This window comes from Phyllopteryx taeniolatus, chromosome 7, assembly GCF_024500385.1.
Source record: "Phyllopteryx taeniolatus isolate TA_2022b chromosome 7, UOR_Ptae_1.2, whole genome shotgun sequence".
NCBI lineage: Eukaryota > Metazoa > Chordata > Actinopteri > Syngnathiformes > Syngnathidae > Phyllopteryx > Phyllopteryx taeniolatus.
In genome coordinates, this window is record NC_084508.1 from 21,403,381 (window position 1) to 21,428,909 (window position 25,529).

The 25,529-nt window shown below is 42.0% G+C and overlaps 2 protein-coding genes across 10 annotated transcripts in view; one reads left to right on the plus strand and one right to left on the minus strand.

Moving 5' to 3' along the window:
• Positions 1-148: 148 nt before the first annotated feature.
• Positions 149-10,095, plus strand: srsf11 (serine and arginine rich splicing factor 11). Of its 7 annotated transcripts, none has more exons than XM_061779819.1 (13): positions 1,018-1,134; positions 1,257-1,293; positions 1,390-3,675; positions 3,903-4,012; positions 4,085-4,171; positions 4,240-4,286; positions 4,357-4,490; positions 4,616-4,697; positions 5,499-5,612; positions 7,784-7,870; positions 9,143-9,214; positions 9,275-9,440; positions 9,518-10,095. In XM_061779819.1, the coding sequence occupies exons 4-13, from the start codon at positions 3,929-3,931 to the stop codon at positions 9,722-9,724; spliced, it is 1,080 nt and encodes a 359-aa protein (XP_061635803.1). In that variant the 5' UTR covers positions 1,018-1,134; positions 1,257-1,293; positions 1,390-3,675; positions 3,903-3,928; the 3' UTR covers positions 9,725-10,095. The 7 variants fall into 7 exon arrangements, with proteins under 7 accessions (XP_061635801.1, XP_061635805.1, XP_061635803.1 ...); XM_061779820.1 differs by having other exon boundaries at positions 1,023-1,134; positions 1,257-1,279; XM_061779823.1 differs by lacking the exon at positions 1,257-1,293 and having other exon boundaries at positions 1,118-1,134; positions 1,861-1,955; positions 3,556-3,675.
• Positions 10,096-10,150: 55 nt separating this feature from the next.
• Positions 10,151-25,529, minus strand: part of LOC133480991 (ankyrin repeat domain-containing protein 13C-like) — a 41,964-nt gene continuing 26,585 nt past the window's right edge. For 2 of the 3 annotated variants that reach the window (XM_061779816.1, XM_061779814.1), the window contains 7 exons: positions 25,281-25,425; positions 22,847-22,978; positions 22,559-22,720; positions 17,286-17,365; positions 13,513-13,611; positions 13,212-13,312; positions 10,151-12,064 (listed from right to left, as the gene is read on the minus strand). In XM_061779816.1, the coding sequence (XP_061635800.1) occupies positions 11,934-12,064; positions 13,212-13,312; positions 13,513-13,611; positions 17,286-17,365; positions 22,559-22,720; positions 22,847-22,978; positions 25,281-25,425 (850 nt within the window). In that variant the 3' untranslated portion in view covers positions 10,151-11,933. The remainder of the gene's footprint in view (positions 12,065-13,211; positions 13,313-13,512; positions 13,612-17,285; positions 17,366-22,558; positions 22,721-22,846; positions 22,979-25,280; positions 25,426-25,529) is intronic. The other variant, XM_061779815.1, reaches the window with a different exon arrangement.

The following is a 25,529-nucleotide window of genomic DNA, read 5'->3' on the forward strand; positions in this document are numbered from 1 at the left end:
TTGAGGAGCTGCATGATTTGGTACGAGTTCTAATTACTTCACGTTTCTTATGAAATTACATGGCAAACTATGTTGGATTTAGTTTGATCTACGGAAAACATCAGGACACACACCTAAATTACGATCGTGTTCACTGTACTTGAACGCAGCTAGCCTGCTTCACAGTTTGTGCTGTTGCACCGATGATGCATTGACGCTGTTTGCGCATCTTCATTGGCTCATTTGTGACCTACGATACCGTGTCCCCTTTCTACTGGAACTGTGTTCCTTTTTTGATTGTTTTGTTTTTGTTACTTACCTTGAGTCACGTAGGCTGGCTAGCTTGTCGAATAAGAGTCGGCGAGATGAATGCCAGCACACACGTCATTCAGGTGACAAACGTCTCCCCGAGCACAACCTTGGAACAAATGAGGACTCTCTTGGGCTTTCTGGGGAACATAGAGGAGCTCAAACTGTTTCCACCTGAGTGAGTATCTTTGAAGAAGCTTTTCCAGTGTCGCTGGGGCAAGTCCAGTAGGCCTCGCTGGAACCTAATGCTAATGCTATGACGGATGCGCGTCTCTAGCTAATCACCGCTACCATTTACCACTGTACTGTGCAATTTTCATGTCCGATTTGCATGCCTTTCATTGTAGTTTTTGTTCTTCTGTGACCGTTATTTCTGTCTCGTTTGTATAATATCGAATAAACCTAACCCAGGGGCGTCGCTGGGCCTTTTTTTGGGGGGCGCGGGGGGCGGGGTGGCGGCGCTTCAGCAGTTTGGTAATATGTGTTTATGGAAAAGTTTTATTGTCATAACCCAACGTAAAACCGATTTTCAGCCCCCCTAAAAAATACTGGTCTTTTTTTGCTGTCTTTTTTTGTTCCGTTCCATGAAGACAGTGTTTCTGTCTAATCAGCTGTAGAGTCTGTCTTTTGAGGTGACTGCCTTCAGTTAAGATACTTTATTGGGTTGTCCCTGTTTCTACTCTTTGCACAACATATGTGTGTTTTCTTCCAGTGACTCTCCCATGCCTGTGACTTCACGTGTGTGTTTTGTAAAGTTCCTTGAGTCTGAGTCGGTGGGAGTCTCCCAACACTTGACCAACACCGTCTTCGTGGACCGAGCCTTGATCGTGGTGCCGTTCGCAGAAGGTTGGTGTCTGCTTCATGTCTGTGACCGCTGAATAGACATCACACAATGTGTATTTGATGATGTGAACCCACAATGACAGCCATTGTGTTCTCTTATTTTTGTTTCTTCTCTGACAAATCAGATCTCGCTAATGAGCAGTCTGAGGTATTACTAAGGAGGTATTTGGCAAAAGGAAAATGTAAATTTGTGTCCATTTTATGTCTTGCAATCTAGGTGTAAACTTCTCTCTGTTATTTGTGTTGTGGTTTTCATAGTGAACAAGTCAATTGCAGAGAGCCCCTTCCTTGCTGGCTGAAAGTGGTCCTCTGCTGCCATCAGGAGATTAGAAAAAATATGGCACCAGGCTTGCAAGCCCCTCTTGTCTCTCTCTCTCTAAACCTTTTCCCCCCCTCTCTATTTAAGGAATATTCTCTTAGATATACTCACGCAAACTCATCAAATTTATAAGAGCAGGAGTTAGGCTTATCAACACACTTCTTATCTCCAAATCAAATTAGTTGGGGCATCCCGACAACTATATAGCCACATGCATGTGCAGAATTTATGTAATATTCACATTACAAATACAGCTATTGTATTCCAAAAATTGCAATAATTAACCCATAGAGCAAGTAGTCTTTTTATTATTATTTTTTTTACCTGAGCGTCTCCACACATAACTCTGAAAGGGTTGAGTGCATCTCCCATTTTAACAGTGGTGTTTCTTTTGTTGTTGTGTTTTACAGTTCTTTTTCCTGGTTCAGCCAACCCTATATACCAGGCCCTGCTGCAAATGCCACCAACCGTTTTGTCCTGTGCAGCATTATCCTGTTTCTCAAGTGTCAGTTCTGTTGTTGCAGTGCACGTGTGTATGTGTATGCGTGCGTGTCTCCCTTTTACAAAATGAAAAAGAAAAAAAAAAATTTGCAGATTGAACAACCTTGGATTGATCGTCTCCATAAGGGCTTCCTATTTTGAGTTGACTGTTTTTTTTTCCAGCTTTGGGCGCATATTAATGTTTTTATTTTTTTAATCATGGTTTTTGCTGGTAATAACCTATTAAGAGTGTTTGGTATAGTTACACGTACTATATATTGTGTAGAGTTGTTGACAAAACCCAGAGGTTTGTATCTTGATGCCAAGCAGTTATTGTTATGTTACCATGGTACCCCATTTCCTCTAATAGTGGGCACCACCCTTTTTTTTTTTTTTTTTTTAGTTTGGTAGATATCATGGTGTTTTAAAGCTAAATTTATTCTGGTTTCACAACACAGAGTTTCTCAAAAGTCGTACACTTCCTTTTTTCCTGATTTGTTTCAGGTATTTGGATAGATGTGAGGCCATAACCTCAGACAGCTTAGGCTTTTCTGTTTTTGTAAGCACATCATTCCCTTGCCCATGGCTTGCCAATTGACATTGGAGTAGTGTTGCAAAATTGCTGCCTGCCAAGAAGTTTTTCTGTCCCTGACTGCAGTACAGCGCCAATTAGAGAAGTTCTATGACCGTCACACTGTACAATTTACGGTATCCTTTGCAAGTCTCTCAAAACAGGATCAGTTCTTGATGCAGAACACAGCAGATGGTCTGCTTCTGTACTACCACCACTGAGGAAACAACTTAAATCTTATTGCACGCGTTCACCCAAAGCCAGGGAATGTGTATCTAGAGGGCTGCACTGGAACTCCACTTCAACATAAGCTCGGTTCAGTGGATGTGTCGGAGCCTGATAAAGCTTTACCTGTAAGGACCTCGAGTTGTTTAAAACTGCAAAGGCTAAGCTATCAAATGCTGGCAGCCTCACGTCTGTCTGAAAGACACCTGAAATGAAATACAAAAAGACAAAAGGAAATGAGACTTTTGGGACACCGCCTCAATGGTTGGAACAATTTGGAATGCAATGAAAATGTTTTGGAAAACCTAGAGACTTAGGTGTATTATATAGTGATTGACTAATTTACATGCTTGTACAAAAGTTATGAATGGTAAAATAATACATTGCCTGTACAGTTGATGACTGAGTATCACCCTTGAACGGATTAATTCACTTTGCATTTGCACTGGAACCTGGAAGTCAACCAAGATCACGAAACGGATTGTGTTTTACTTTGAGATGTACAGAATCATATGTGTACTATTTATTACAAAATAATTTTTTTTTGTGAAAAACATCAAAAACAATTGATCATTATGAAAATAAACGGCTGTATCCCTGGTACTCTATGCATGTGAGTGAGCGCAGATCGTCCCCGGCCACTATATGAGGAAACGGGGTCTATTGTTGTACTTACTTTACAAAGTAACTAGCAACAAAAGCCCAGAAAAGGTAAATGAATGAGCCTTTTCTGTTTGTGTATTGGTAAGCGCTATTGAAATGTTCCTCTGTTGACACTCAAATCACAAACTTTGTTTTTTGTATCTCAATGTTTCTGTGTGCTTTATAGCGAAGCAGCCGGCGCGAGTCGATTGTTCATTAAACACCTAATGAAAGTTGAGAGCACATCCCACGGGACAACCGGCTGTGCTTGCTTACGTTTGGTTCATGACTTAAAAAACAAGCACAGGTGATAAAATCTTGGCAGTGTTGAACAGTGTGTCTTGTGACTATTCAACTCCTAGCTGCTAATCTTACAATCATACTGACAAAAGAGCAACAAGTCAGGGATTAAGATTTACAGACAACGTGCATTTGTAAAATTAAGATGTGGTGGCTTGTCTGCAAGACTTGTCTTGTGGAAGTTGTACACATTTATTGGTTTGCTTGTGCTGAAACCACCTTCTCCTTCTCCAGGAGTCATTCCTGATGAATCTAAAGCTATGTCGTTGCTGGCTCCGGCCAACGCCGTGGCGGGAATGATGCCTGGGGGGGGCCTCCTTCCAACACCTAATCCTCTGACTTCTGTGAGTTCCCGCAAACACATCCAAACAGATGCTGCTTTCATGGGAATTGATGAAGTCCGTATCATGTTTAAGGTGGGAGGAACACCGTTTGGTGGTGTCGGAGCTCCCAACCTGGAGCAAATGGCTGCAATGGGAATAGGACCTAACATGAACCCCCAGGTGTCAACAGATGTCATCCAATTGTGAGAAAATGAATACACGTCTTATCATAATGTTGGCTCTTTCAGGCTCTTTCTGCAGACTTTCTGAAGCTAATACAGTCCATGGATCCAAAGTAAGAACCTAAACATGCCAGTGGGTTTTAAAAAAACATTTAATATTTAAACTAATTGTGGTCATTGCAGGTTGAATCCACTTGCAGCTGGGTTGAACCTAAATCCTGGCTTGAAGAACGACGGCTCCAACAAGGAAATTGAAGAGGCCATGAAGCGAGTCCGAGAGGCCCAGTCTCTCATTTCTGCTGCCATCGAACCAGGAAGTGGGTTTCCACAATTGTAGGACTTGTGTAGCGTTTGATTAAAAAAAAAGTCACATACTGTCCAAACATTCAGTTCTAAATTGTTCTGAGTCCCATTACATTTGCATCATTGACTTTTTTTGTAGGTAAGAAAGATGACAAACGCAAACATTCTCGATCCCGCTCACGGTCACGGCGCAGACGCTCCAGATCTCGCTCAAGACACCGGTAAAAACACTTTTCTTTTCATCCACAGCTAATTTTAGAGGTAGAAAATGCTAGTCCTTCACATTTTAATGCTGAGAGATGCTGTTGCTGATCTGAATGATTAAGACATTTAAAGGAGCGTGGTTACCCAAAACGCCCAGAGAGTAACTCCTCTTGGACAAATGTTTGTACCACGGTCACAAAAAATGCTAATTTAGAGAGAGACAAACTTGTGTGAGGATTTTTTTTTTCTCTAATGAAATCAAGTAAGTATGAACATGAACTGATAAAATACTCAGTCACAGAGTGTTTACAATAACTCTGTCAATGTCACTCACGATTGAAAGTGCACCGGCTGCTGTGTCTATCCTTGACCTTGTGGGGCCATGACAATATCTTCTAACTAGAGATAATAGGCTATGTTAAATGAGCTAACCTCAGTGTTACCTTGTTGACAATCGTAGATGTTTTATTATTGCTTAAGTGCAAAGTGTATCGCAGTGCAGTGAAATGGTCACAAACTTTGGGCATTCTTTGTCTTTTACACACTCTTTCCTCCTGGCTTGCGCTTATTGCTCTGTGGGAGAAATAATCACTGCAAAAACTCACCATATAGCGAACAATCTGTGATATAAGTAGGATATAACAAATCTGGGATGCAATGTAGATGCAAAAAGTGAAGTGCGATATATGGAGGGACATCAGTATTTCTTGTTTGTATCTTTGAATTTCTGCCACAGTGTTGGTGTGAAAGCTTGAATTGTGTTCCGACTGAGTGCCTGAATAAATTAAAACTATTATAAATATATTTTTTTCTGGCAGGCGCTCTCAGAGCAAGTCTCGGAGGAGGTCCCGTTCGAGGAACAGGAGGAGGTCCAAGAGCCCACGGAGGAGGAGGTCTCACTCCCGAGACAGAAGCCGCCGCAGCAGATCGAGGTCCGCATCGCAAATGTACTTTGTACACTGCTGCTTGTGTATTAACTACTGCAAATGTCAATTGACTTGTAATTAATGGTGGCTAAAACAGTCATCCATTTTCTATTGCACTTGTCATCATTAGGGCCACGTGTGGGTTGCAGCCTATCTGAGCTGACTTTCGGTGAGAGGCAGGGTACACCCTGGACTGGTCGCCAGCCAATCACGGGGCACAATTAAAGAGTCAATATTCAAAAATATATCGCCTTTAACACGGAATCACAGTCTCACAGAATGTGTTTTTTCTCTGAAACATTAGTGAGTGACTATTCACACTCACATGCACACCTTTGGACAATTTAGAGTCCTCAGTGAAGCTAACATGCATATTTTTGGAATGTGGGAGGAAGACGGAGTAGCTGGACAAAACCCATGCAAGCACAAGGAGAACATGCAAACTCCACACAGGAAACCTAGAGCTGAGATTTGAACCCCAAACCTTAGAACCTAGAGTAGACGTGCGAACCACTTTTTCTGCCCTTGACCTAAACCAGGGGTGTCAAACTCATTTTTGTTGCCAGGCAAATCGTAGTTATGGTTTCCTTTGGAGGGCCGTTATGACCGTCAACCTATATGAATGTATGATCGCCTCATATTATTACATATACACAAAAGATTGATGGATAACTGCTTTTGAAATCAGAATTCAGTAAAAAGAAAACTTGTTTGTTCAACTATTATTCAGTTTATTTTGAAAAGTGAATTGGTAACAAATGCTTGCAATTTCTCAACATTATTAAAAGTGAAGACAATTTGCACTTTTGGTATATGAGCAAGAAACAAGAAGTCAACGCACATGATTTGTTTTCGTGGGTCACTTGAAATGATGTGGCGGGCCGGATGTAGCCCCAGAGCAGTGGGTTTGACACCATAGGTTAAACAGTTCAATGATATGTGTTGGCATTCAGGGCTTATTTCTCGTGTATAATTAAAAAAAAAATTCCCAAAAAATTGTCAATACATGGGTATAGGGGAAAATGGAAAAAAACTCACATTTTATAAATGTATGCTGCCATCTAGAGGTTATGAAAAAGCTGTACACTTTAATTCCAATATGCCACCGCCACCTAGAGGTTATGAAAAAGGTGTACACTTTCATTCTAATATGCCAGCGCCACCTAGTGGTTATCAAAAAGGTGTAGCCTACACTTTCACTACAATATGACAGGGGTACGTATGACCTGTATATATGTACAGTTGTGCTCATAAGTTTACATACCTTGGCAGAATTTTTGAAATCCATCCATCCATTTTCTGAGCCGCTTCTCCTCACTAGGGTCGCGGGCATGCTGGAGCCTATCCCAGCTGTCATCGGGCAGGAGGCGGGGTACACCCTGAACTGGTTGCCAGCCAATCGCAGGGCACATAGAAACTAACAACCATTCGCACTCACAGTCATGCCTACGGGCAATTTAGAGTCTCCAATTAATGCATGTTTTTGGGATGTGGGAGGAAACCGGAGTGCCCGGAGAAAACCCACGCAGGCACGGGGAGAACATGCAAACTCCACACAGGCGGGGACGGGGATTGAACCCCGCACCTCAGAACTGTGAGGCTGACGCTCTAACCAGTCGGCCACCGTGCCGCCGAATTTTTGAAATATTTTTATTTATTTTTTTTAAATACAACTGATGACTGAACAACAATCATCATTAATTTCTTTATGGTTATGTTTTGTTTAATGACAATGCTTGAGCGTTTAATTTGAATCCCATTAAAATAAAATTGTCTTTCGGCAGGCCCTTCATGTTTTCTTTAAAGAATTGTACCCATCTTACAAATTCTGCCTGTGTAATTAAACATGAGCACAACTGTGTATTTTCTCATTTACTAAGTAAAAGTAGGGCTTTGAATTTCAAAATAAAAGCAAGTACATAAAAAAAGCAAGTATTACGTGTTCAAATAAAGTGCTTAACTTCAGAATAATTATTTGAAAAAAACTAAGAAAATACAGATAATGGTTTGTTTTCATCATGGGGAGAAGCAAAAGCATGCATTGTAAAAATGCATTATAAATGGGTAGAAGGGTTTTCTAGAATTTTGAGGTGAACTTTGGGGGTGCGCATTATACACGAGAAATTAATAAAATATTTAATCACGTAATGTCATGATGTTGACTTTTGTGCACACAGGGACAGGAAGGAGGAAAAATCCAAGAAGAGGTCAAAGACGCCACCCAAAAGCTACAGCAGTGCAAGGAGGTCTCGCAGTGTTAACCGGTAAAAACAGCAGTGCAAGTCAGTTTAATACCCTGTTAACTTACAAGTAGGGTTGGGGATGGTTTGAATTTGAGCGATTCCTGTTCCGATTCCATATTCCGGTTCCAAACGATTCTCGATTCAGATTCTTTTTGGGGGCTGGGTCAAAAACGTTTTCATGGTTTAAATATAAAGTGTCCAAATTATGAACATCCATTTTCTTAGCTGCCCACAGCATAGACTAAAATGAACATTTTACTCAGGGTTCTTTATAACCAGTATTGCTATCAAACCTATGAACTAAAAGTCAATGTGTGTGGAACCAACCCAATTGACTTAATATTCATTAATTAATGTTTCAGCTAAAAGTTTAATATACCATTGTTAAAAGTTATTTGGTACTGTTTCATCACATTAAATGGGTTATATGCGCAAGTTTTAACTTCCTGTTTTAAGCTTGTAGCCTTTTATTTTGAAGGGTACACACCAGAACTCAGCATTTTGGCACTAAAAGTAACTTCAAACGGCACCAGTGATTTTATTTTATTTAAAAAAAAAATAATGGATAGAACCAAATGCTATAAAACACTGATTCCTTTCCCTACCCACCGATGAGGCACAAGGTTAGTGTTTGTGATTCTGAGACAACGTTTAGGTGAATTTTGTCCCAATTCATCGTGACGCAAAGCTGCTACAGTGACGTTTTAGCCCAATGTTAAATTAAGCTTTTTTTGGCATCGCTGCTTTTGTTGGTTTGAAGACTAAAATAAACGCTAAAAACCATCAGTGCAAAAGTGTAAGTAACTAGCTGTTAGCTGTCTCAATGTTGGCATGGATGTATTTTATTGTTTCACTCACCCAGTTGACTGAGAGTTGACTTCACTGAAGCCCCGCGCGGTGTCGGCTGAGGCTCAGCACGCTACACATCGTGAAAGCCTCCTTTGCACAGTGTAATCTTATTCCAAATGTTGCACTGAGGCGACTGGTCATTAATTTAAAAAATGTTAAGACACTTGTTCGCGCAGCCGCCATTGGGCACAAGCACTTCGTGTGCATGCATCGTCGTTGTTTTTCGCCACTACTTCTTCGCGGCTGGTAGACTAGGCATCGAAACTGGGAACCGATATTTTTAAATTTTAACAGTTCCGGGAGAACCGGAACGTTAGTCCCGGTTCCAATCACTTCTCGATTCTCAACCCTACTTACAAGTAACAATGGAGTGCTGTTCATCAGTAAAAGACGATAAATCTGTTGTTTTCTGTCAATTTGTCGCATTGTCTGATCTTATTTCAGGAGGCACAGGCGAAGCCGCAGTGTATCCAGGTCTCCCAAGAAACACTTGACCAGGTCTCCATCGCCCAGACGGTGAGCTGTCATGCCCTTTTTGAATCTGCCTCCGTCAACTCAATAATTGTGTGTGTTAAGGCACAAGAAGGAGAAGAAGAAGGACAAGGATCGTGAGAAGGAGCGAGATAGGGAGAGGAGAGAGCACAGGGACCAAAGCAGAGAGCAGAGAGAACGCTCGTCCAGTAAGAAGAGCAAAGACAAAGAGCGTGACCGCAAGTCAGACAGCGACAAAGGCGATGTCAAGGTTCATTAGGATGACTAGCTCTATTTGAATTAGAGCAGCCAACAGAACCACGTGACTTAAATGTGTTCTGTTTTCAGGTGACACGGGATTACGACGAAGAGGAGCAAGGCTATGGCAGTGAAAAGGAACTGGAGGAGGACGACGAGGAGAGGAAGAGTGACTCCGACTCTGCCTCATCGCCCAAAGGTCTCGACGAGATGGAGAGATGCCAAGGCCCCGCGCCCAAAAAGTCCAAAGTCAATGGAGACGATCACCATCAGGAAGACATGGACATGAGCGACTAAGATCCCCCTTTACAAGATATTTTTAACGTAGGATACATATTACTGTGCCTGATCAATTCAAATACAAACAATGTTAACTGTAAAAAAATGGAGGTGTAGAATGTAGGTCTTTATGTATAACACAACTTATAGTTAGTTATGTACTTTTTGTGCTCAAGTGTCTCTGTGACAGTAGACTACATGCATCAGTTTTCAACTGTTGTAAAAACTCGTTAGGATGATTTGTCTTGACATCTGTACTCCTTTTTCTGACTATTCAGCATTTCCCATCACACACCCAGTCACTTACAGTTCCAGTCCTTTATATGTGTATGTTGAAGTTTGATATTGTTTTCAAAGGAAACTAATAAAATTGGAGCAAATTGTCACCATCTTCTGCATGCGTGTGGGTCGACTGATGATTCACAACATTCTTGAAAGAACAAGTCAGAGTTAAGATACATTTTCTTTAAAAACATCTATATACAAAAATAGCAACTTCCACCATGTTACAATCCAATATATTGTTGGATCAAGTCATGTGACAAAAATAATTTTTTTTTAAATGCACAACTTGTTGAGCTGAACACAAAAGGACACATACCAGAGGAAAAAAAACTTCGATTCAGAGAACATGTACAGATTGTTCAGAAGAAAGGCTTTTGTTGAAGATTTAAAAAAAAAAATAATAATCATCATTCCCTACAACACCTACTCATTATACAATCCCAGTTTTGGAGTTAATAAAGATGATATAAAAAAACAGACTACCTGGTACCATAAAAAAATTTGCAGCATCGATAACAGTAAGAACTTTTGAAATGCCATATTTCAAGGTTTAGAGTTGTGCATTTAGGAACTGAAAGCAAAAAAAAACTGCAGTGGATGTGCCAAACGATTTAGTGAATTCCATGAAAACGGATGAATAAAAATAACGAGTACACGATGTTCCTCAAAAATTGACATCATTTGAACAATATCCGAGTTAACTACATGTCCCAGGCAAACAAAATTAAATAGGCTTCACATTGAATATAGAAGATTCATCAAAATTCCAACATCATATTCAACCAGATAAACTGTCAATTGAATAATCAGTTTTGGAAAGCTTTACAAATATTATGTATACTGCTTGTGACATGTTTTCCTTTACCCATTAGGACTCTGTGCTCTATCCAAATCCACTTCCCAGTCAGTGTATTTTTATTGAATTTCCTCAAAAATCACACTGCACTATTGGTTTACTTTTTTTTTTTTTTTTTTCCTCGGTCATATTCTAACACGAAATGCCGTTTCATTGCTAGTGAATAGCATTCCTCACCCTTAAAAAATAAAAAAAACAAACTAACACTAAACTGAAGTTTAACAAACTTGGTTAGTTTTTACACATCTCGTTAAAATTTGACATAATTTGAGCAAGACTTTAGTATGTTATTATACTGTGAAATGATGTCATATTTTGGGGAAACGCCCTGTGCAGTGACTTGTATTGTAATGATTGTGAGTGCATCTGGGGAACTGCCTAAATGTTAAATACATAAAAAAGGACAAATTCTTTCAAAGCTAAGCATGTATTCGCTTATATACAACTCTGCATCATACGATTGCTGTGAGTTAGCAGGCCAGGACCACACACACACTTGTCTTAGTCAAAATCGGTGTTTCACAACCCCTCACTTAACACACACGCCATTTACAAACTTAGACAAGCAACACCTGTTTCCACCAAGTAGTACTGTTTGGCTTATCAAACATGGGAAGGGTATTAAAAAAGTGATAAGCACTGTACAACTTTTCAGCATACCCTGCCACAGTGGGATAGTACCTAAAGGGTGGAGCTAAATGCAATGCACTTTGCTGATTGGTTGACTAAGAACAACACAAATTGTGCTTTTTTCCCCCCTCACAAAGCTTGTCATCCATATGGCAAGAAGAAGATACCATTAAATACAGTACAGTTGTAAATAGTTACATTGTGTCGCACTACAATGGTGTCAACCTATCGAGCCATATCCTTCCTATCCCACTTGGTGGAAACATGGCTTTAAATACTGTACTCAGCATCATCCCAGCTACATTCCTTTGTCCAGCTGGCTGTGGAGACGTTTACCTACAGTATTTGAGGTAAGGGAGAAGTCGGTGAACGTAAGGTTATCAGGGAAGAGTTGATGTTTTTGTCGTGTAATGTTGCCACATAAACGTCCTTCCCAGCAGCCCGTTGAAGGGTGGGTTAGAGGTCCGGGAAGCGGCTGGGGTCCTCTTTGTACTCGCTGGGGATAGTAAAAATGGTTTCGTCAAAGCTGTCGTAGCGAAACTCCTGAAACGTCACGGTGGCTGTGATGGTAGGAAAGACTGGGATGTCTGTCAAGAAAACATTCAACATGGTCATATTACATTTATTGCTACTTCACCGTATCACAAGACAAAAACAGTGGTGCCCTGAGATGCGTGTGACCCGGTTTTTGAGATATGAGCCGTCGTTCGGCAGATATTTTGCTTTGACTTGCGAGCAAAGGTTTGAGATACAATCAATATGGTGGCAGTGAACTCAACTCACTTCACAACCAGCAGCAGTTTGAAAGATAGTGAACAATTCTTGCTAAAAGAGGCTTCAAGCTATTTAATGCTGCTCCCACTCATCTAACTAAACATAAAAACAAAGAGAATTGCATGCTGTGCATTTAAAACAAGGACATAGCTATTCCTTAGGATGTGCGTTTACCGGTAGCTTAATGTAAAAAACTAAGTCAAAACATCATAGACCCGTTAATGAATAGCATCGGCGTCAAAGTGTTATAACCCTTCAACAACGCATATTATAACACAAAAGGTGGCGCAACACATGTAGACAGATACTATAACAATACCCACAAATTGTCTGCGAAGAATGACTAATATTACTGCTGCTTACTGAGCTCAGTTGTGACCGGGTCCATGTATATATGCATGTCTACATTATACTGCCCCCATGTGGCCAAGGTGCACCCACCAGAAGGAGCAGCACAATGTCCATTACATTGAAGTAAAAAAATAAGGCAAAACTTTAATTCTTCTGCGTAATTATTACCATGTTTTTTATAACATACAATAATATTGAGTGCTATTTATGTTACAAAGAACACATTTTTTTAAAAAACCCAAAGAACAAAAAAAAAAAACATGTTTTTGTAAAGGCTGGAATGGATTAGTGGCATTTCCATTCATTTTAATGGGGAAAGACTTGAGATACAAGTGTTTTGAGTTATAAGCCCAGTCACGGAGTGGATTAAACTAATATCTCAAGGCACCAATGTACATTCTTCTTTGACATACTTCTCTTGTAAATTACACGTTCTATGATCGTATTAAAATGTTACTTGACTGTGCAGTTAATACAGGTTTTATGACGGCAACAGTTTGGCACCGGAACAGATTATTTCTATTTCTGTTATTTTCTATGGGGAAAAATATTATTATATGTAGTATTATCTATCGGTAGTCCTTTGGAGATGTATGGTGGTTTTCCTACCGAGTTTGACAGGAAAGCCAGGAGGCAGCTTCATCTGCACAAACTCCCTGAGTTTATTAAAGTGCTTGAAGGGTGCGATCACCTCCAGAACATTCAACAACCTGAAGGCAAAACAAACAGTCAGATGTCACAACCCAGCCACTTAGTTACTAGTGCAGTTCATTAGTCATATTCACAGAATGCTTAGTTTCATTTCAATCATATTTACTAGTTATAAACAATCAATGTGAATTGGGCACTTGGAGCTGCAGTGTAAATTCAGGCAAAGGTTGTTCATGTCAACTCATGGGGGGGGACTTACGAGTCAATGCTCAGGGGGAAGTGTTGACTCATGGCTATGGTGGCCTTGAAGTTTTTCTTGCTCTCTTTGCAGAGCAGTTCTCTGCCCAGCTGAGGAGCTCTGAGCGTGGACAGACAACAACACGCAGGTCACACCGTTAGTAAGTCATCTTATGTTGACGACATCCTCTATAGTCAGAACCGTTTATTTCGTCACGTAAGCTGTTTTCATTGAGTACATCTGGACCATAAAATGAGGTCCAATAGAGGATATCTATGGGCTTTCAGTTTTATTCAGTAGGTACAGTTCTACAACACTGAAAACGACCCACAATCAATGTATTTTCAAAATAATACCGCTCTGATTACATTTTCACTATCACATTTTGAATACAGCTCCTGGATTGGATCCATTTTGCTCTTGGGACATGTGAGGTAGTGCCATAACTAACTTATTCCAACACATAGCGCTATGGTGAAAAAAGATTAAAGTGTATTGTTAAATATATTGTAAAAGTTATCATTTATTTGCTTAGCTTGCATTAGTATTATGGACGATTTTAAGAAAGGAGGATGTCTCGCCTTCAAGAAGATGACTCAGCAGGAATCATCAGAGAGAAGGACGTGGCAGGTGTTGGTCCCATGTTTTCACCTTGCAACCCTACCCTTAGTGTGTTGTGTCTTGTAGCTTAGTACGTTATGTCTTGTAAACTTAGAAACCTCCCTATTTCAAATAAATACAGGAGCGACAGGAGAGATTGTTTGGAGCGTGTTGAGAGGCTGTAATCTGAACAATCTCCCATACGCCCTCCTCATGAGAAAAAGAAACCAGCGTCTTCATTCCTTTTGTCTCTATTTTTTATAATGTTGGGTAAGATATATCCAACATTAAATTGGTCCTTCGAGTCGGACACTATAAATTAGCATCTCTATGTACCGGTATTTGTAATGTTCTTGGTGAGTCTTCCTGCCATATCTCCTTGTTCTTTTTCTGCCGTGTCAGAGACCAGAGACCTCTGCCCCAATTTGCCAATGAAAGGAAATTGCCAATTTCCATTGTTGTCCATCCATCCATCCATTTTCCTCCGCTTATCCGAGGCCGGGTCGCAGGGGCAGCAGCCTCAGCAGGGAAGCCCAGACTTCCCTCTCCCCAGCCACTTCCTCCAGCTCTTCTGAGGGGACCCCGAGGCGTTCCCAGGCCAGCCGAGAGACGAAGTCTCTCCAGCGTGTCCTGGGTCGTCCCCGGGGTCTCCTCCCGGTGGGACGTGTCCGGAACACCTCACCAGGGAGGCATCCGGGAGGCATCCAAATGAGATGCCTCAGCCACCTCATCTGGCTCTTCTCAATGCGGAGGAGCAGCGGCTATACTCTGAGCCCCTCCCGGATGACCGAGCTTCTCACCCTATCTCTAAGGGAGAGCCCGGACACCCTGCTGAGGAAACTCATTTCAGCTGCTTGTGTCCGGGACCTTGTTCTCTCGGTCACAACCCACAGCTCGTGACCATAGGTGAGGGTGGGAACGTAGATTGACTGGTAAATCGAGAGCTTCGCTTTTCGGCTTAGCTCCTTCACCACAACGGACCGATACAAAATCCACATCACTGCAGACGCTGCACCGATCCGCCTGTCGATCTCCCGTTCCATTCTTCCATTCCACTCGTGAACAAGACCCCAACATATTTGAACTCCTCCACTTGGAGCAGGATCTCATCCCCGACCCGGAGAGGTCACTCCACCCTTTTCCGACTGAGGACTATGGTCTCAGATTTCGAGGTGCTGATTCTCATCCCAGCCGCTTCACACTCAGCTGCGAACCGCTCCAGTGAGAGTTGGAGACCACGGCTTGATGAAGCCAAAAGAACCACATCATCTGCAAAAACCGACTCACAACATCCCGAGTCGAGGTCAGCAGTGCCCCATCCCCACTATACACAGTGCTGGTGGTGCACTCCTTCCCCCTCCTGAGACGCCGGATGGTGGACCAGAATTTCCTCGAAGCCGTTCGGAAATCGTTCTCCATGGCCTCACCGAACCCCTCTCACATCCGAGTTTTTGCCTTAGCAACCACCAAAGCTCCATTCCGCTTGGCCAGCTGGTACTCATCAGCTGCCTCAGGAGTCCCACAGGTCAAAAAGGCCCGATAGGACGCCTTCTTCAGCTTGACGGCATCCCTCACCGCTGGGCGCCAATGATCCTATGAGCTAAGTTGTCTGGGGCTTTATGCCCCTGGCAGGGTCACCCATGACAAACACATCCTAGGTGAAGGACCAGACAAAGCACGGCTCTAAATACCCCTATGAGGAGAAAAAATATTGGATTGCGTTTTCCCTTGCCCGGACGCGGGTCACCGGGGCCCCCCTCTGGAGCCAGGCCTGGAGGTGGGGCTCGAAGGCGAGCGCCTGGTGGCCGGGCACAGCTATAAAGGGTAACGTGGGTCCCCCTTCCCATGGGCCCACCACCTGTGGGAGTGGCCATAGGGGTCGGGTGCATTGTGAGCTGGGCGGTGACCGAAAGCAGGGACCTTGGCGAGCTGATCCCACAGTTGCAGGCGCCGAGCAGGTGTGGGTATACTTTTTGCTTCCCGGCTCGGCGCCTTTAGATTGGTGTTCACCCCGGTGGCCGAGAGGGTAGCCTCACTCCGCCCTCGGGTGGGGGGACGGGTCCTGACTGTTGTTTATGCCTATGCACCAAACAGCAGTTCAGAGTACCCACCCTTTTCGGACTCCTTGGAGGGGGTGCTGGAGAGCGCTCCCGCTGGGGACTCCATCGTTCTGCTGGGGGACTTCAATGCTCACGTGGGCAATGACAGTGAGACCTGGAGAGCCGTGATTGGGAGGAACGGCCCCCCAGATCAGAACCCGAGTGGTGTCCTGTTATTGGACTTCTGTGCTCACCACAGATTGTCCATAACAAACACCATGTTCAAGCATAAGTGTTTCCACACGTGCAGTTGGCACCAGGACACCCTTGGTCGTAGTTCGATGATTGACTTTGTGGTCGTGTCATCGGACTTGCGGCCGCATGTCTTGGACAAGAGAGGGGTGGAGCTGTCAAATGATCACCACCTGGTGGTGAGTTGGCTCCGATGGTGGGGGAAGATGCCGGTCCGATCTGGCAGGCCCAAACGTATTGTGAGGGTCTGCTGGGAATGTCTGGCAGAATCCCCTGTCAGAAGGAGTTTCAACTCCCACCTCCGGCAGAAATTTCCATTGTTGTCTCTCACCAATTTTGCCTGGCCACTGAAACATGATACGATCAGGAAATGAATCTATCCATCCATTTTTAATACCGTGTATAAAAGTGTGAGCTGGAGCCTATTCCGGCTGATTGGGGCAAGAGGCAGGATACACCCTAAACTGGTACATTCAGGGTACAATCACAATCACAACTATGGGCAATTTAGAGTCTTCAGTTAACATGGATGCTTTTGGAATGTGAGCGAAATTAAAACCCATAACCTCTCGACTCGCCATGCTTCCACAGAAAAATTTTCAATGGAGTAAATCGACAGATGTTTGAATTATGTAGACTACATGTTTTGGGGTGTTAGTTAATGACAGTTGAAATGCAAACTGGAAGCAAAAGAGTACATCAGACATAAGAGAGTCCTGTACCCGTGCTGGTTTTAAGTCTACAAACAGTGCTGTATGTGGTTGGTGAACCTTCAGTTATGACTTGGATCTCTTCTTAATATGCAGGAGAACCCAATAAAGGGACTGTATGACTAATCAAATTCCTCTTTTCATATTTTTTTTCTTAATAAGCCTCAAACTGATTGCCTCTGTCTGCACCTACTTTCCATTGTCAGCAGTGATGTACTCTTCCCAAGATATGGTGTTGGGTGAAGGGGGAGTTAGCGATGGTCTCCTCACAGGCTGATGAGTGTGCAGACGGAGAAAGAGAGAACAAAAATCACATTAGTTGTCACACAACTGCTGCATGGCCTCACTCCATGTTGTTGTGATATCACCTCATGTAGTGTGTACACATGAATTTAGCTTTACACTGTATTAGACTACGTCACGTTTTATGTGCTTGTATACAAATACAGTAATCCCTCGTTTAGTGCAGGGGTTACTTTGCAGACCATCCCCGCAATAGACAAAATCTGCGAAATAGCGGCCAGGTATTTATGGTATTATTTATACAGTCACCTCCAAAAGTAGTGGAACACCAATGTCAATTCCTTTGTTTTTGTTGTATACTGAAGACATTTGGGTTTCAGATCAAAAGATGAATATGAAACAAAAGTTCAGAATTCTAGCTTTTATTTCATGGTATTTACATCTTGATGTGTTAAACAACTTAGGATAGAGCAGCTTTTGTTTGAAGCCACCCACTTTTCAAGTGAGCAAAAGTATTGGAATAGACAATTTATTAAATTAGCTTAAATAACATTTAATATTTGGTGGCATAAGCTTTACTTGTAATCATTGCATCAACCCTGTGACCCATTGACTTCACCAGACTGTTGCATTCTTCATTTAAAATGCTTTTCCAGGCCTTTACTGCAGCCTCTTTCAGTTCTTGGGTGTTTCTGGGGGTTTCTCCCTTCGGTCTCCTCTTCAGGAGGTTAAATACATGCTCTATTGGGTTAAGGCAGGGGTCGGCAACCCGTGGCTCCGTAGCCACGTGTGGCTTTTTCATTCTTCTGTTGTGGCTCCCTGTGACTTTGGAAAATAAATCATGAAATAATATTTTATTAACATTAATTTAGTGTTAGTTTGTTCATTTTTAAATATAATTATAAATTTGAAAATTATGGTAAACGAGTAACATTAAAATAAAACGTTTTAAATATTTTTATCGCCCAAAATATGCGTCCCATCCGCCGATGTGCGACACTCAAATATCTTGCATACCTGGCATACCTCACGTCTAGCAGCTCAGATTAATCCAGCACACCACCATCGCAATTTATTGAGCTTTTTGACCCTTGCCTGGAAGGTAAATGATGAATAAATCCAAGAAAAGAAACATTTCTGGGCAGATTCTTTTGCTTTCACCGCTGATGAAACTGGTTTACCAGTCTGCTTAATATGCGGTGAAAAATTGGCAAACAACAAAAAGTCAAATGTTGCAAGACATTTCCAGAACAGTGCTAGTTTTGTGGCTGCTCGGGAAATGGGAAGACAGTTACAGATGGCGAATACCTCAAAGAAACATTCATTAAGATTTCAGAACATCTATTCTCGGACTTCAAAAACAAAAATGAAATTAATGCAGAAAATAAGAGACATAGCTCTCTCTGCGAAAACTGTCCAAGACAGAACTGTGAAGATGGCAGAAAACATCACCAGACAGCATATTGAAGATATCAATGCAGATTTGGCGCACGCAAACGCCTGTGATGCATCCAAAGACAAAAATGACATTGAACAAATAGTGCTCTTCTGCCGATACGTGAGCACTGCCGGGCCACAGGAAGAAATGATTGAATTAATACCGCTAAAAGGCCAAACACAGGGGGAGGACATCTGTGAGGCTGTCTTGGATTGTTTAAAAACACAAGAAATAAAGACCACCCACCTGGGGTCAGTGGCTACTGATGGGGCACAGTGTATGACAGGAGCGCAGAAGGGCTTTGTGACTTTACTGCAAAAGTCACTGGTTAGAAAGCTGCTCACATTCCATTGCATCTTGCATCAAGAAGCATTGTGTGTGCAAACATTTCCTCCTGAATGCACAGAAGTAATGGATGTTGTCATTCAGATTGTCAACAAAATAATGGCAAAAGGTTTAAATCACCATCAGTTCCGCTCATTACTGGATGAGGTGGACAGCGCGTATTCTGAGCTCCTGCTGCATAACAAAGTCCGGTGGGTGTCCAGAGGGGAAGTGCTGAAATGCTTTGCAGCGTGTCTGGAAGAGGTGAAAATGTTCCTTGGCAGCAAAAGGCTCACCTTTCCTGAGCTGGAACAGCCAGAATGGCTGGAAAAACTCCACTTCATGGTTGATATGACAGCGCACCTGAACACGTTGAACACGTCTCTTCAGGGGGAAGGAGGCACAGCTCTGCATATGCTGGAAGAGGTTTTGGGATTCAAGCGCAAGTTGAGTGTTGGCCAAGGATTTACAGCGAGGTACACTGTGTCACTTCCCCTCTTTGAGAGAGTTCCAAGCTGGCAATGTGATAAATTCACAGTATTTGCAGTCTGCAAACTGCAACGCAAACATCATTTGGGAAATGATTCTGTGAGTTCAGAGAGGGGAAAAAAACACCTTATCTTTCCCTGTCACTCCCCTGAGCATCGATCCAACCCTCTTGAACATGGCTGCATTTGCAGGTGTAAGTCAACCTGTACTGGAGATGGAACTGGTCGACATCGCCGACAAGGACAGCTGGGTGCCGAAGTTCAAGAGCTTGACAGCCGATCTTGAAAATGTGTCCCGTCAGAAGGCCGTTCTTACTCAGAATGACAAATGGAGCGACATTGCAAACCTTCCCAAACAGGACAAACTTGTTTGAAACATGCCATCCCCGACACCTACATGCCATCCCCGACACCTACATAAATATGACAAGGTATGCATTTGAGGTCCTGGCAATCTTCGGATCCACGTACATCTGTGAGCAAGTGTTCTCCAACATGAACTTTATTAAAAACAAGCACCGTTCACACCTCACAGACGTCATCTTACGCTGATGTTTGAAGATGAAGGTGACGTCTTACAGCCCTGATGTGAAGACGGTGTGCGGCGAGGTTCAGGAGCAAAAATCACATTAACCAGGTATAATAAATATTTTAAATTACTTTTAATTTGCATATACGTGTGTGTGTGTGTGAAATATAAAAGTGAAATATAAATATAAATAGTCCTTTTTTTAATTCAGGAGAACAGTTGCACACTCCAGTACACACGATGGAAAGCAGAAGCAGACGGCGCATTTTGGTTTGCATTGTTGGTTGAGTGCCGATGGCTAATATTTGGATAAGTTTGGATTTTTGTCTCCTAAATACGAGTAGACCAGTTGACTACACAATCCAGTACTACACGCAATAAAATGATCAAACACAGAAGTAGATGGCATCTGCGGCGTTGCATTTTTCGTTTAGTGCGGGTTGGGTAAGTTTGGATTTTTATTTCTTACATACGAGGAGAAACTCGAAACTGAAGAGACAAGGGGTCTAATATTTTTTCCATGACCATATTAAATATTTCTATTTCTATACTTATACATACTTTACTCGTACTTAATACTGTGTATTTCGAGTTTCCAAGCGTTTTATTTGAGCTCTTAGTGTGCAGTATTCTTGTATTTGACTCCATTTGATTTCTCCCATTGTAAACAATACATTGTTCACCTATTCAGTGCAGTGCACTTTTTCATTGCATACGGAGCCACGACACTCAAAAAGTGTACCTTTTTTCTCCACTGGGATAACAGGTGATTTTCCTTTTCCATTTTGGTGGATTTTTATTCATTCTCAAACGCGCCGATTTCCGGAGTGGTCTCCGACGACGAGTGTAGCCAATGGTGGATGAGTTTGTTTTCATCAAGTTAAATGGTATTGACACCCTGTATTGAGTTTTGTTGGATGTATCAATTAGCATTAGCTACTGATCAGCGGCACATACTTGACTGCTCGCTGTAGTTGTTGACACTGTGGCGGTGGGTAGTATTTGTTTTTGGTGATGTGTTGGTGCGCCACATACATACTGAGTAGTGTCTAAAGTTCTGCCGCTACAAGTAAAATGCCTTTGATAATTTCTATGGGCCATCGCTTTTCTTTCACACTCTGGGCTCTGCTCCCGCAAGTAAAACCACTCGTAGCAAGGCTGAGGCTCAAAGCTCCGACTCCAGTTGTCATGGAAACGAAAGTCGGACTCGCCTTTGGCCCAACACTATACTGTATGGGGTGGGTTAGACATTTGTTCACTTGCATGAGACAGGGGCTAATTCCAGCGAGACAAGAAATATGTGTATAGTCCACTATTACTAATTTGATAAAAGTATGTCACAGACATTGCCCGAAGATAGCTGGGATAGGCTCCAGCATGCCCGCGACCCTCGTGAGGATAAGCGGTAAATGATGGATGGATGTCACAGACAAGTGAACACCTGGGAACTGTATTAAATTATGAAAAAAAACAACGCAAAATATGTCTCTTTTAAATGATACTACACACAGCCTGGGATCACGCTGACCTGCTGGAAGTAAAGACTATATCCCCTCCCGTAGAATGTGCTACTAGGGCTTCATTGCTCTCGCTAGCACACAAAAGAACCAAAATTCCAGTTTGAACAGACCGATGGTGGATGAGTTTGTTTTCATCAAGTTACACGGTCTTTCACCACTAGATGTTAGTGTAGAGAGTAAAGGCCAAGCACCAGAGGAAAGGAAATAACATTGACTTGGCTATCTTTTTACAGAGGGAACACCATGGAGGCTGTTTTCCTTGAAACTCATGGCCTGCCCAGACACTGGACTTCAAGGCTGGACCGGTTGGGCCACAGTGATGAGGTAAACTGCATGTTTGCACTAAGCTTGAAGGACACGCCTTTTCTCTGTGTACAAAAGCATCACTCTTGGTAATGATGCTTACTTCTATGACTTCCACAAAAACAAACAGGACATGTAGTTGCAACTATGCTAAAACGTGCAAATTAGTGTTGATATTGGCGTTGTTTCCTGAGTAGTTTTCTTCCTGCTGACTCTCTGGGTACATACACATACACATACACGTACACACACTATCATTGGTTTATGAGGCAGTTCAAATTATTGAGCCCTCTGCCTAGCAACAAGCGACTGCACAGACGTTCGATGTGGCCATGAAACTCAAGCAATTCTGTTGATCATCGTCATTATTTAAAAAAAAAAAAAGTACAAGGGCACTATTTTTTTGTTTCAATTCACAACCAATAATAATGACACTGTCTTTACATCAACTACAAGTAAAAAAAAAAAATCCATCCATTTTCTGTACCGCTTCTCCTCACTAAGGTCGCAGGCGTGCTGGACCCTATCCCAGCTATAGAAAAATGTAAAATAGATTCTACATGATGTTATAGGTTGTGGTTTCCTGCCAAGCGTCATGCTGATCTGTAAGACATGACTTACCTCGAAGTTTTGATCAATGAGGTTCCCTCCTTTGCTCAGACTCTCCATGATGGCTTTGTTCCTCAAAATGTCCTCCTCGCTCAGATGCTCCCTCCTCTTCCTGGACTCCAGCACCAAGCCGTTCACTGAGTAAAAGTCAGCTAGGAAGTTTCCAACACGCTCCTGGAAATAGAAGCAATATTTGCATCCCCCCCAAAAAAACTCAATGAGTTTCCCTTTGTTACAATTTGGAACATCCCACTTTTAATGCCCGCATTTCCAGCAATGATGTTGACAGCTACTACCAACCGTTTTGTCTTCTCTGAAGAGCCAGCCGCTCTGTGCTCTGGAGAAGGTTATTGACTTTGTGGAGAGCGTGGCCGAGTACACGTCACTGCTCATCAGAATGTCCACTTCCTCTTCTGTCTCCATCTCTGACTCCTGTGGATGTGAATCACGAGTGTCAACACAAGCATGTACAATATATAGACTGAGGGATTCTGTTTCTCGTAATGAAGCCCATTCAATTTTGCATGTGTACCTAATGAAGGACCCAGTGAGTGTGTCAACAGGAACTTGAAAAGTGGGTGGCTTCAAACAAAAGGTGCTCTGTCATGAATTGTTTAACACATGTATATGTAAAAACCATTACATAAAAGCTGGAATTTTGAACTTTTGTCTCATATTCATGTTTTGATCTGAAAACCAAATGTCTTCAGTGTACAACAAAAACAAAGGAATTGACCTTGCTGTTCCAATACCTTTGGAGGGGATTGTATGTAAGTTTATGTGAGCATATGAAGAATGGGAACACTGCTGGATGTACAGTATGTTTGACCTTAAAGCAATGTGTCACAGGTTGACCTTGAAATAAAGGCTTAAAAATGCATGTCGATGGTATACTGTCTTGTAATAACGGAAACTGGGTGTCTTTCATGACCATAAAATGATCTGACAGTGTTTGAAGAATTCTGAGCAATATACAGTGTAGTGTATGAATGACATCAATTAGTATAAGTGCCTCCCACTTTTTAAGGGACCAAAAGTAATGGGACAATTGGCTGCTCAGCTATTACATGGCAAGATAGGCATTACATGGCTGCCGATAGAACTGCTTCCGTTGTATTTATTGATGATGTGACTGCTGCTAAAAGATTCAGGATGAATTCTGAAGTGTTTCTGTTGATATTCAGCCAAATGCTTCAGAACTCATTGGACAGCACTTCACAGTACAGATGGACAATGACCCAAAGCATACTGCAAAATCAACCAAGCAGCTTTTTTTAAGGCAAAGAAGTGGAATGTTAAGCAATTGCCAATCCAATCACCTAACCTGAATCTGATTGAGCATGTATTTCACTTGCTGAAGACAAAACTGAAGGAAAAGAACAACAGGGACTGAAGACAGTTGGAGTCGAGGCCTGACAGGGCATGACAAGGGATGAAATCTAGCGTCTGGTGATGTCTATGCATTCCAGACTTTAGGCTGTGATTGACTACAAAGGATTTGCGATCAAGTATTAAAGAGTTCAAGTTTGATTTTTTATTGTTAATTTGTCCCATTACTTTTGGTCCCTTAAAAGTTGGAGGCACATATACGAACGGTTGTAATTCCTACACTGTTCACCAGATTTGGATGTAAATACCTTCAAATTAAAACTGAAAGTCTGCTGTTAAAGCACATTTTGTTTGTTTCATTTCACATCCATTGTGGTGGTGTTTAGAGCAAAAAAAGATGATAATTGTGTCGACTTCCCAATATTTATGGACCTGGACCTTATGGACCTGTATATACGTTTAAAATGATCACTTTTTCATATTGTGGTACAAAAAAAAAATCTATTTTGTAAAAGGAGGGACAGTAATTAAAGAAAATACAACAACACATTTTATATTTAGAAATGTGTCACCAGTATATAACATAGGACTTTGAAGCACTTGTAATGTTCAAGCACTTAAAAAAATATATATAAATCAATCAATCCGTCCATTTTATTCTGCTTGAGTAATGGTTGTCAGGGCTGCATCAACTGTTGTCAACCTGGGACCCACATTTTCCTATTGTTGCAAAGTTGTGACCCACTTTTATAGAAGTTAAGAACAATATAGATTTGTTTTGTTTGAAAATAGCTTCAGAAAACACTTGCATAACATATTATTTTTTTAAATGCAGATTAAAATGAATTTGCTGTTCCGCCAAAAGCATATTGCTAGCCATGACGTTTGCCAGCCAGAGGCTGATCTCCACTGTATTTGTTTAGAGTTAAAGCGCTGTAAGGAAGTAACATTTCTTGTCACTTTACAACTCTTTTGCCTGTGGGAAAATAGTACGCCTCTGTACTGTACCTAGAAAAATCTGAATATGAATACATGTAATTTTTTTATTAGCTGTCCGCAACCCACCCAACATGAGTCTGCAACCTATAGTTGTGAACCACTGTACTGTGTCCCACCTAACTTTGAACAAGAAGCGCCGTACACCCTGGACTGGTCGTCAGTCAATCGCAGGGCGCATAGAGATCAACAACCATTCACACCTACAGAAGATCTAGATGTTTAATGAACCTAACATGCATGTCATTGGAATGTGGGAGGAAGCCAGTATACCGGAAGAAAAGTATGGGGAGCTCATTTGAAAAAAGTACGATGCTCCTTAGTGTTTCTTTAATGATCATATTGTCTGAAATTCTAATGGTTCTAATGAACACTGAGTGATTTAGTTTGACTTCAGTGCCACACAAACCTCATGGTGTATCCGCTGGTAGACTTTTTGCTCATTGTCCAGCACCACGAAGGACTCCGAAGGGATGGCGTTACCGTTGAAAATGAAACTAAGGTCACCGCGCTGACACTTCATATCCGTGAAGTCTATCAAGGTGGTGTCCAGTCTATAGACATGTACAGACGCAAAGGAAGTGGAGTGGGTACACAAAAAGACAGTCAAGAAAATTATTTTCAGTAGTTCTTGCATGTCTTACACAGCAAAACGATA

Coding starts and splice junctions, on each gene's coding strand:
- srsf11 (XM_061779817.1), top strand. CDS start 345: ATGAATGCCAGCACACACGTCATTCAGGTGACAAACGTCTCCCCGAGC. Junction 467..1,000: donor CTCAAACTGTTTCCACCTGA/GTGAGTATCTTT, acceptor GTTTTCTTCCAG/TGACTCTCCCATGCCTGTGA. Junction 9,441..9,517: donor GCGACAAAGGCGATGTCAAG/GTTCATTAGGAT, acceptor TTCTGTTTTCAG/GTGACACGGGATTACGACGA.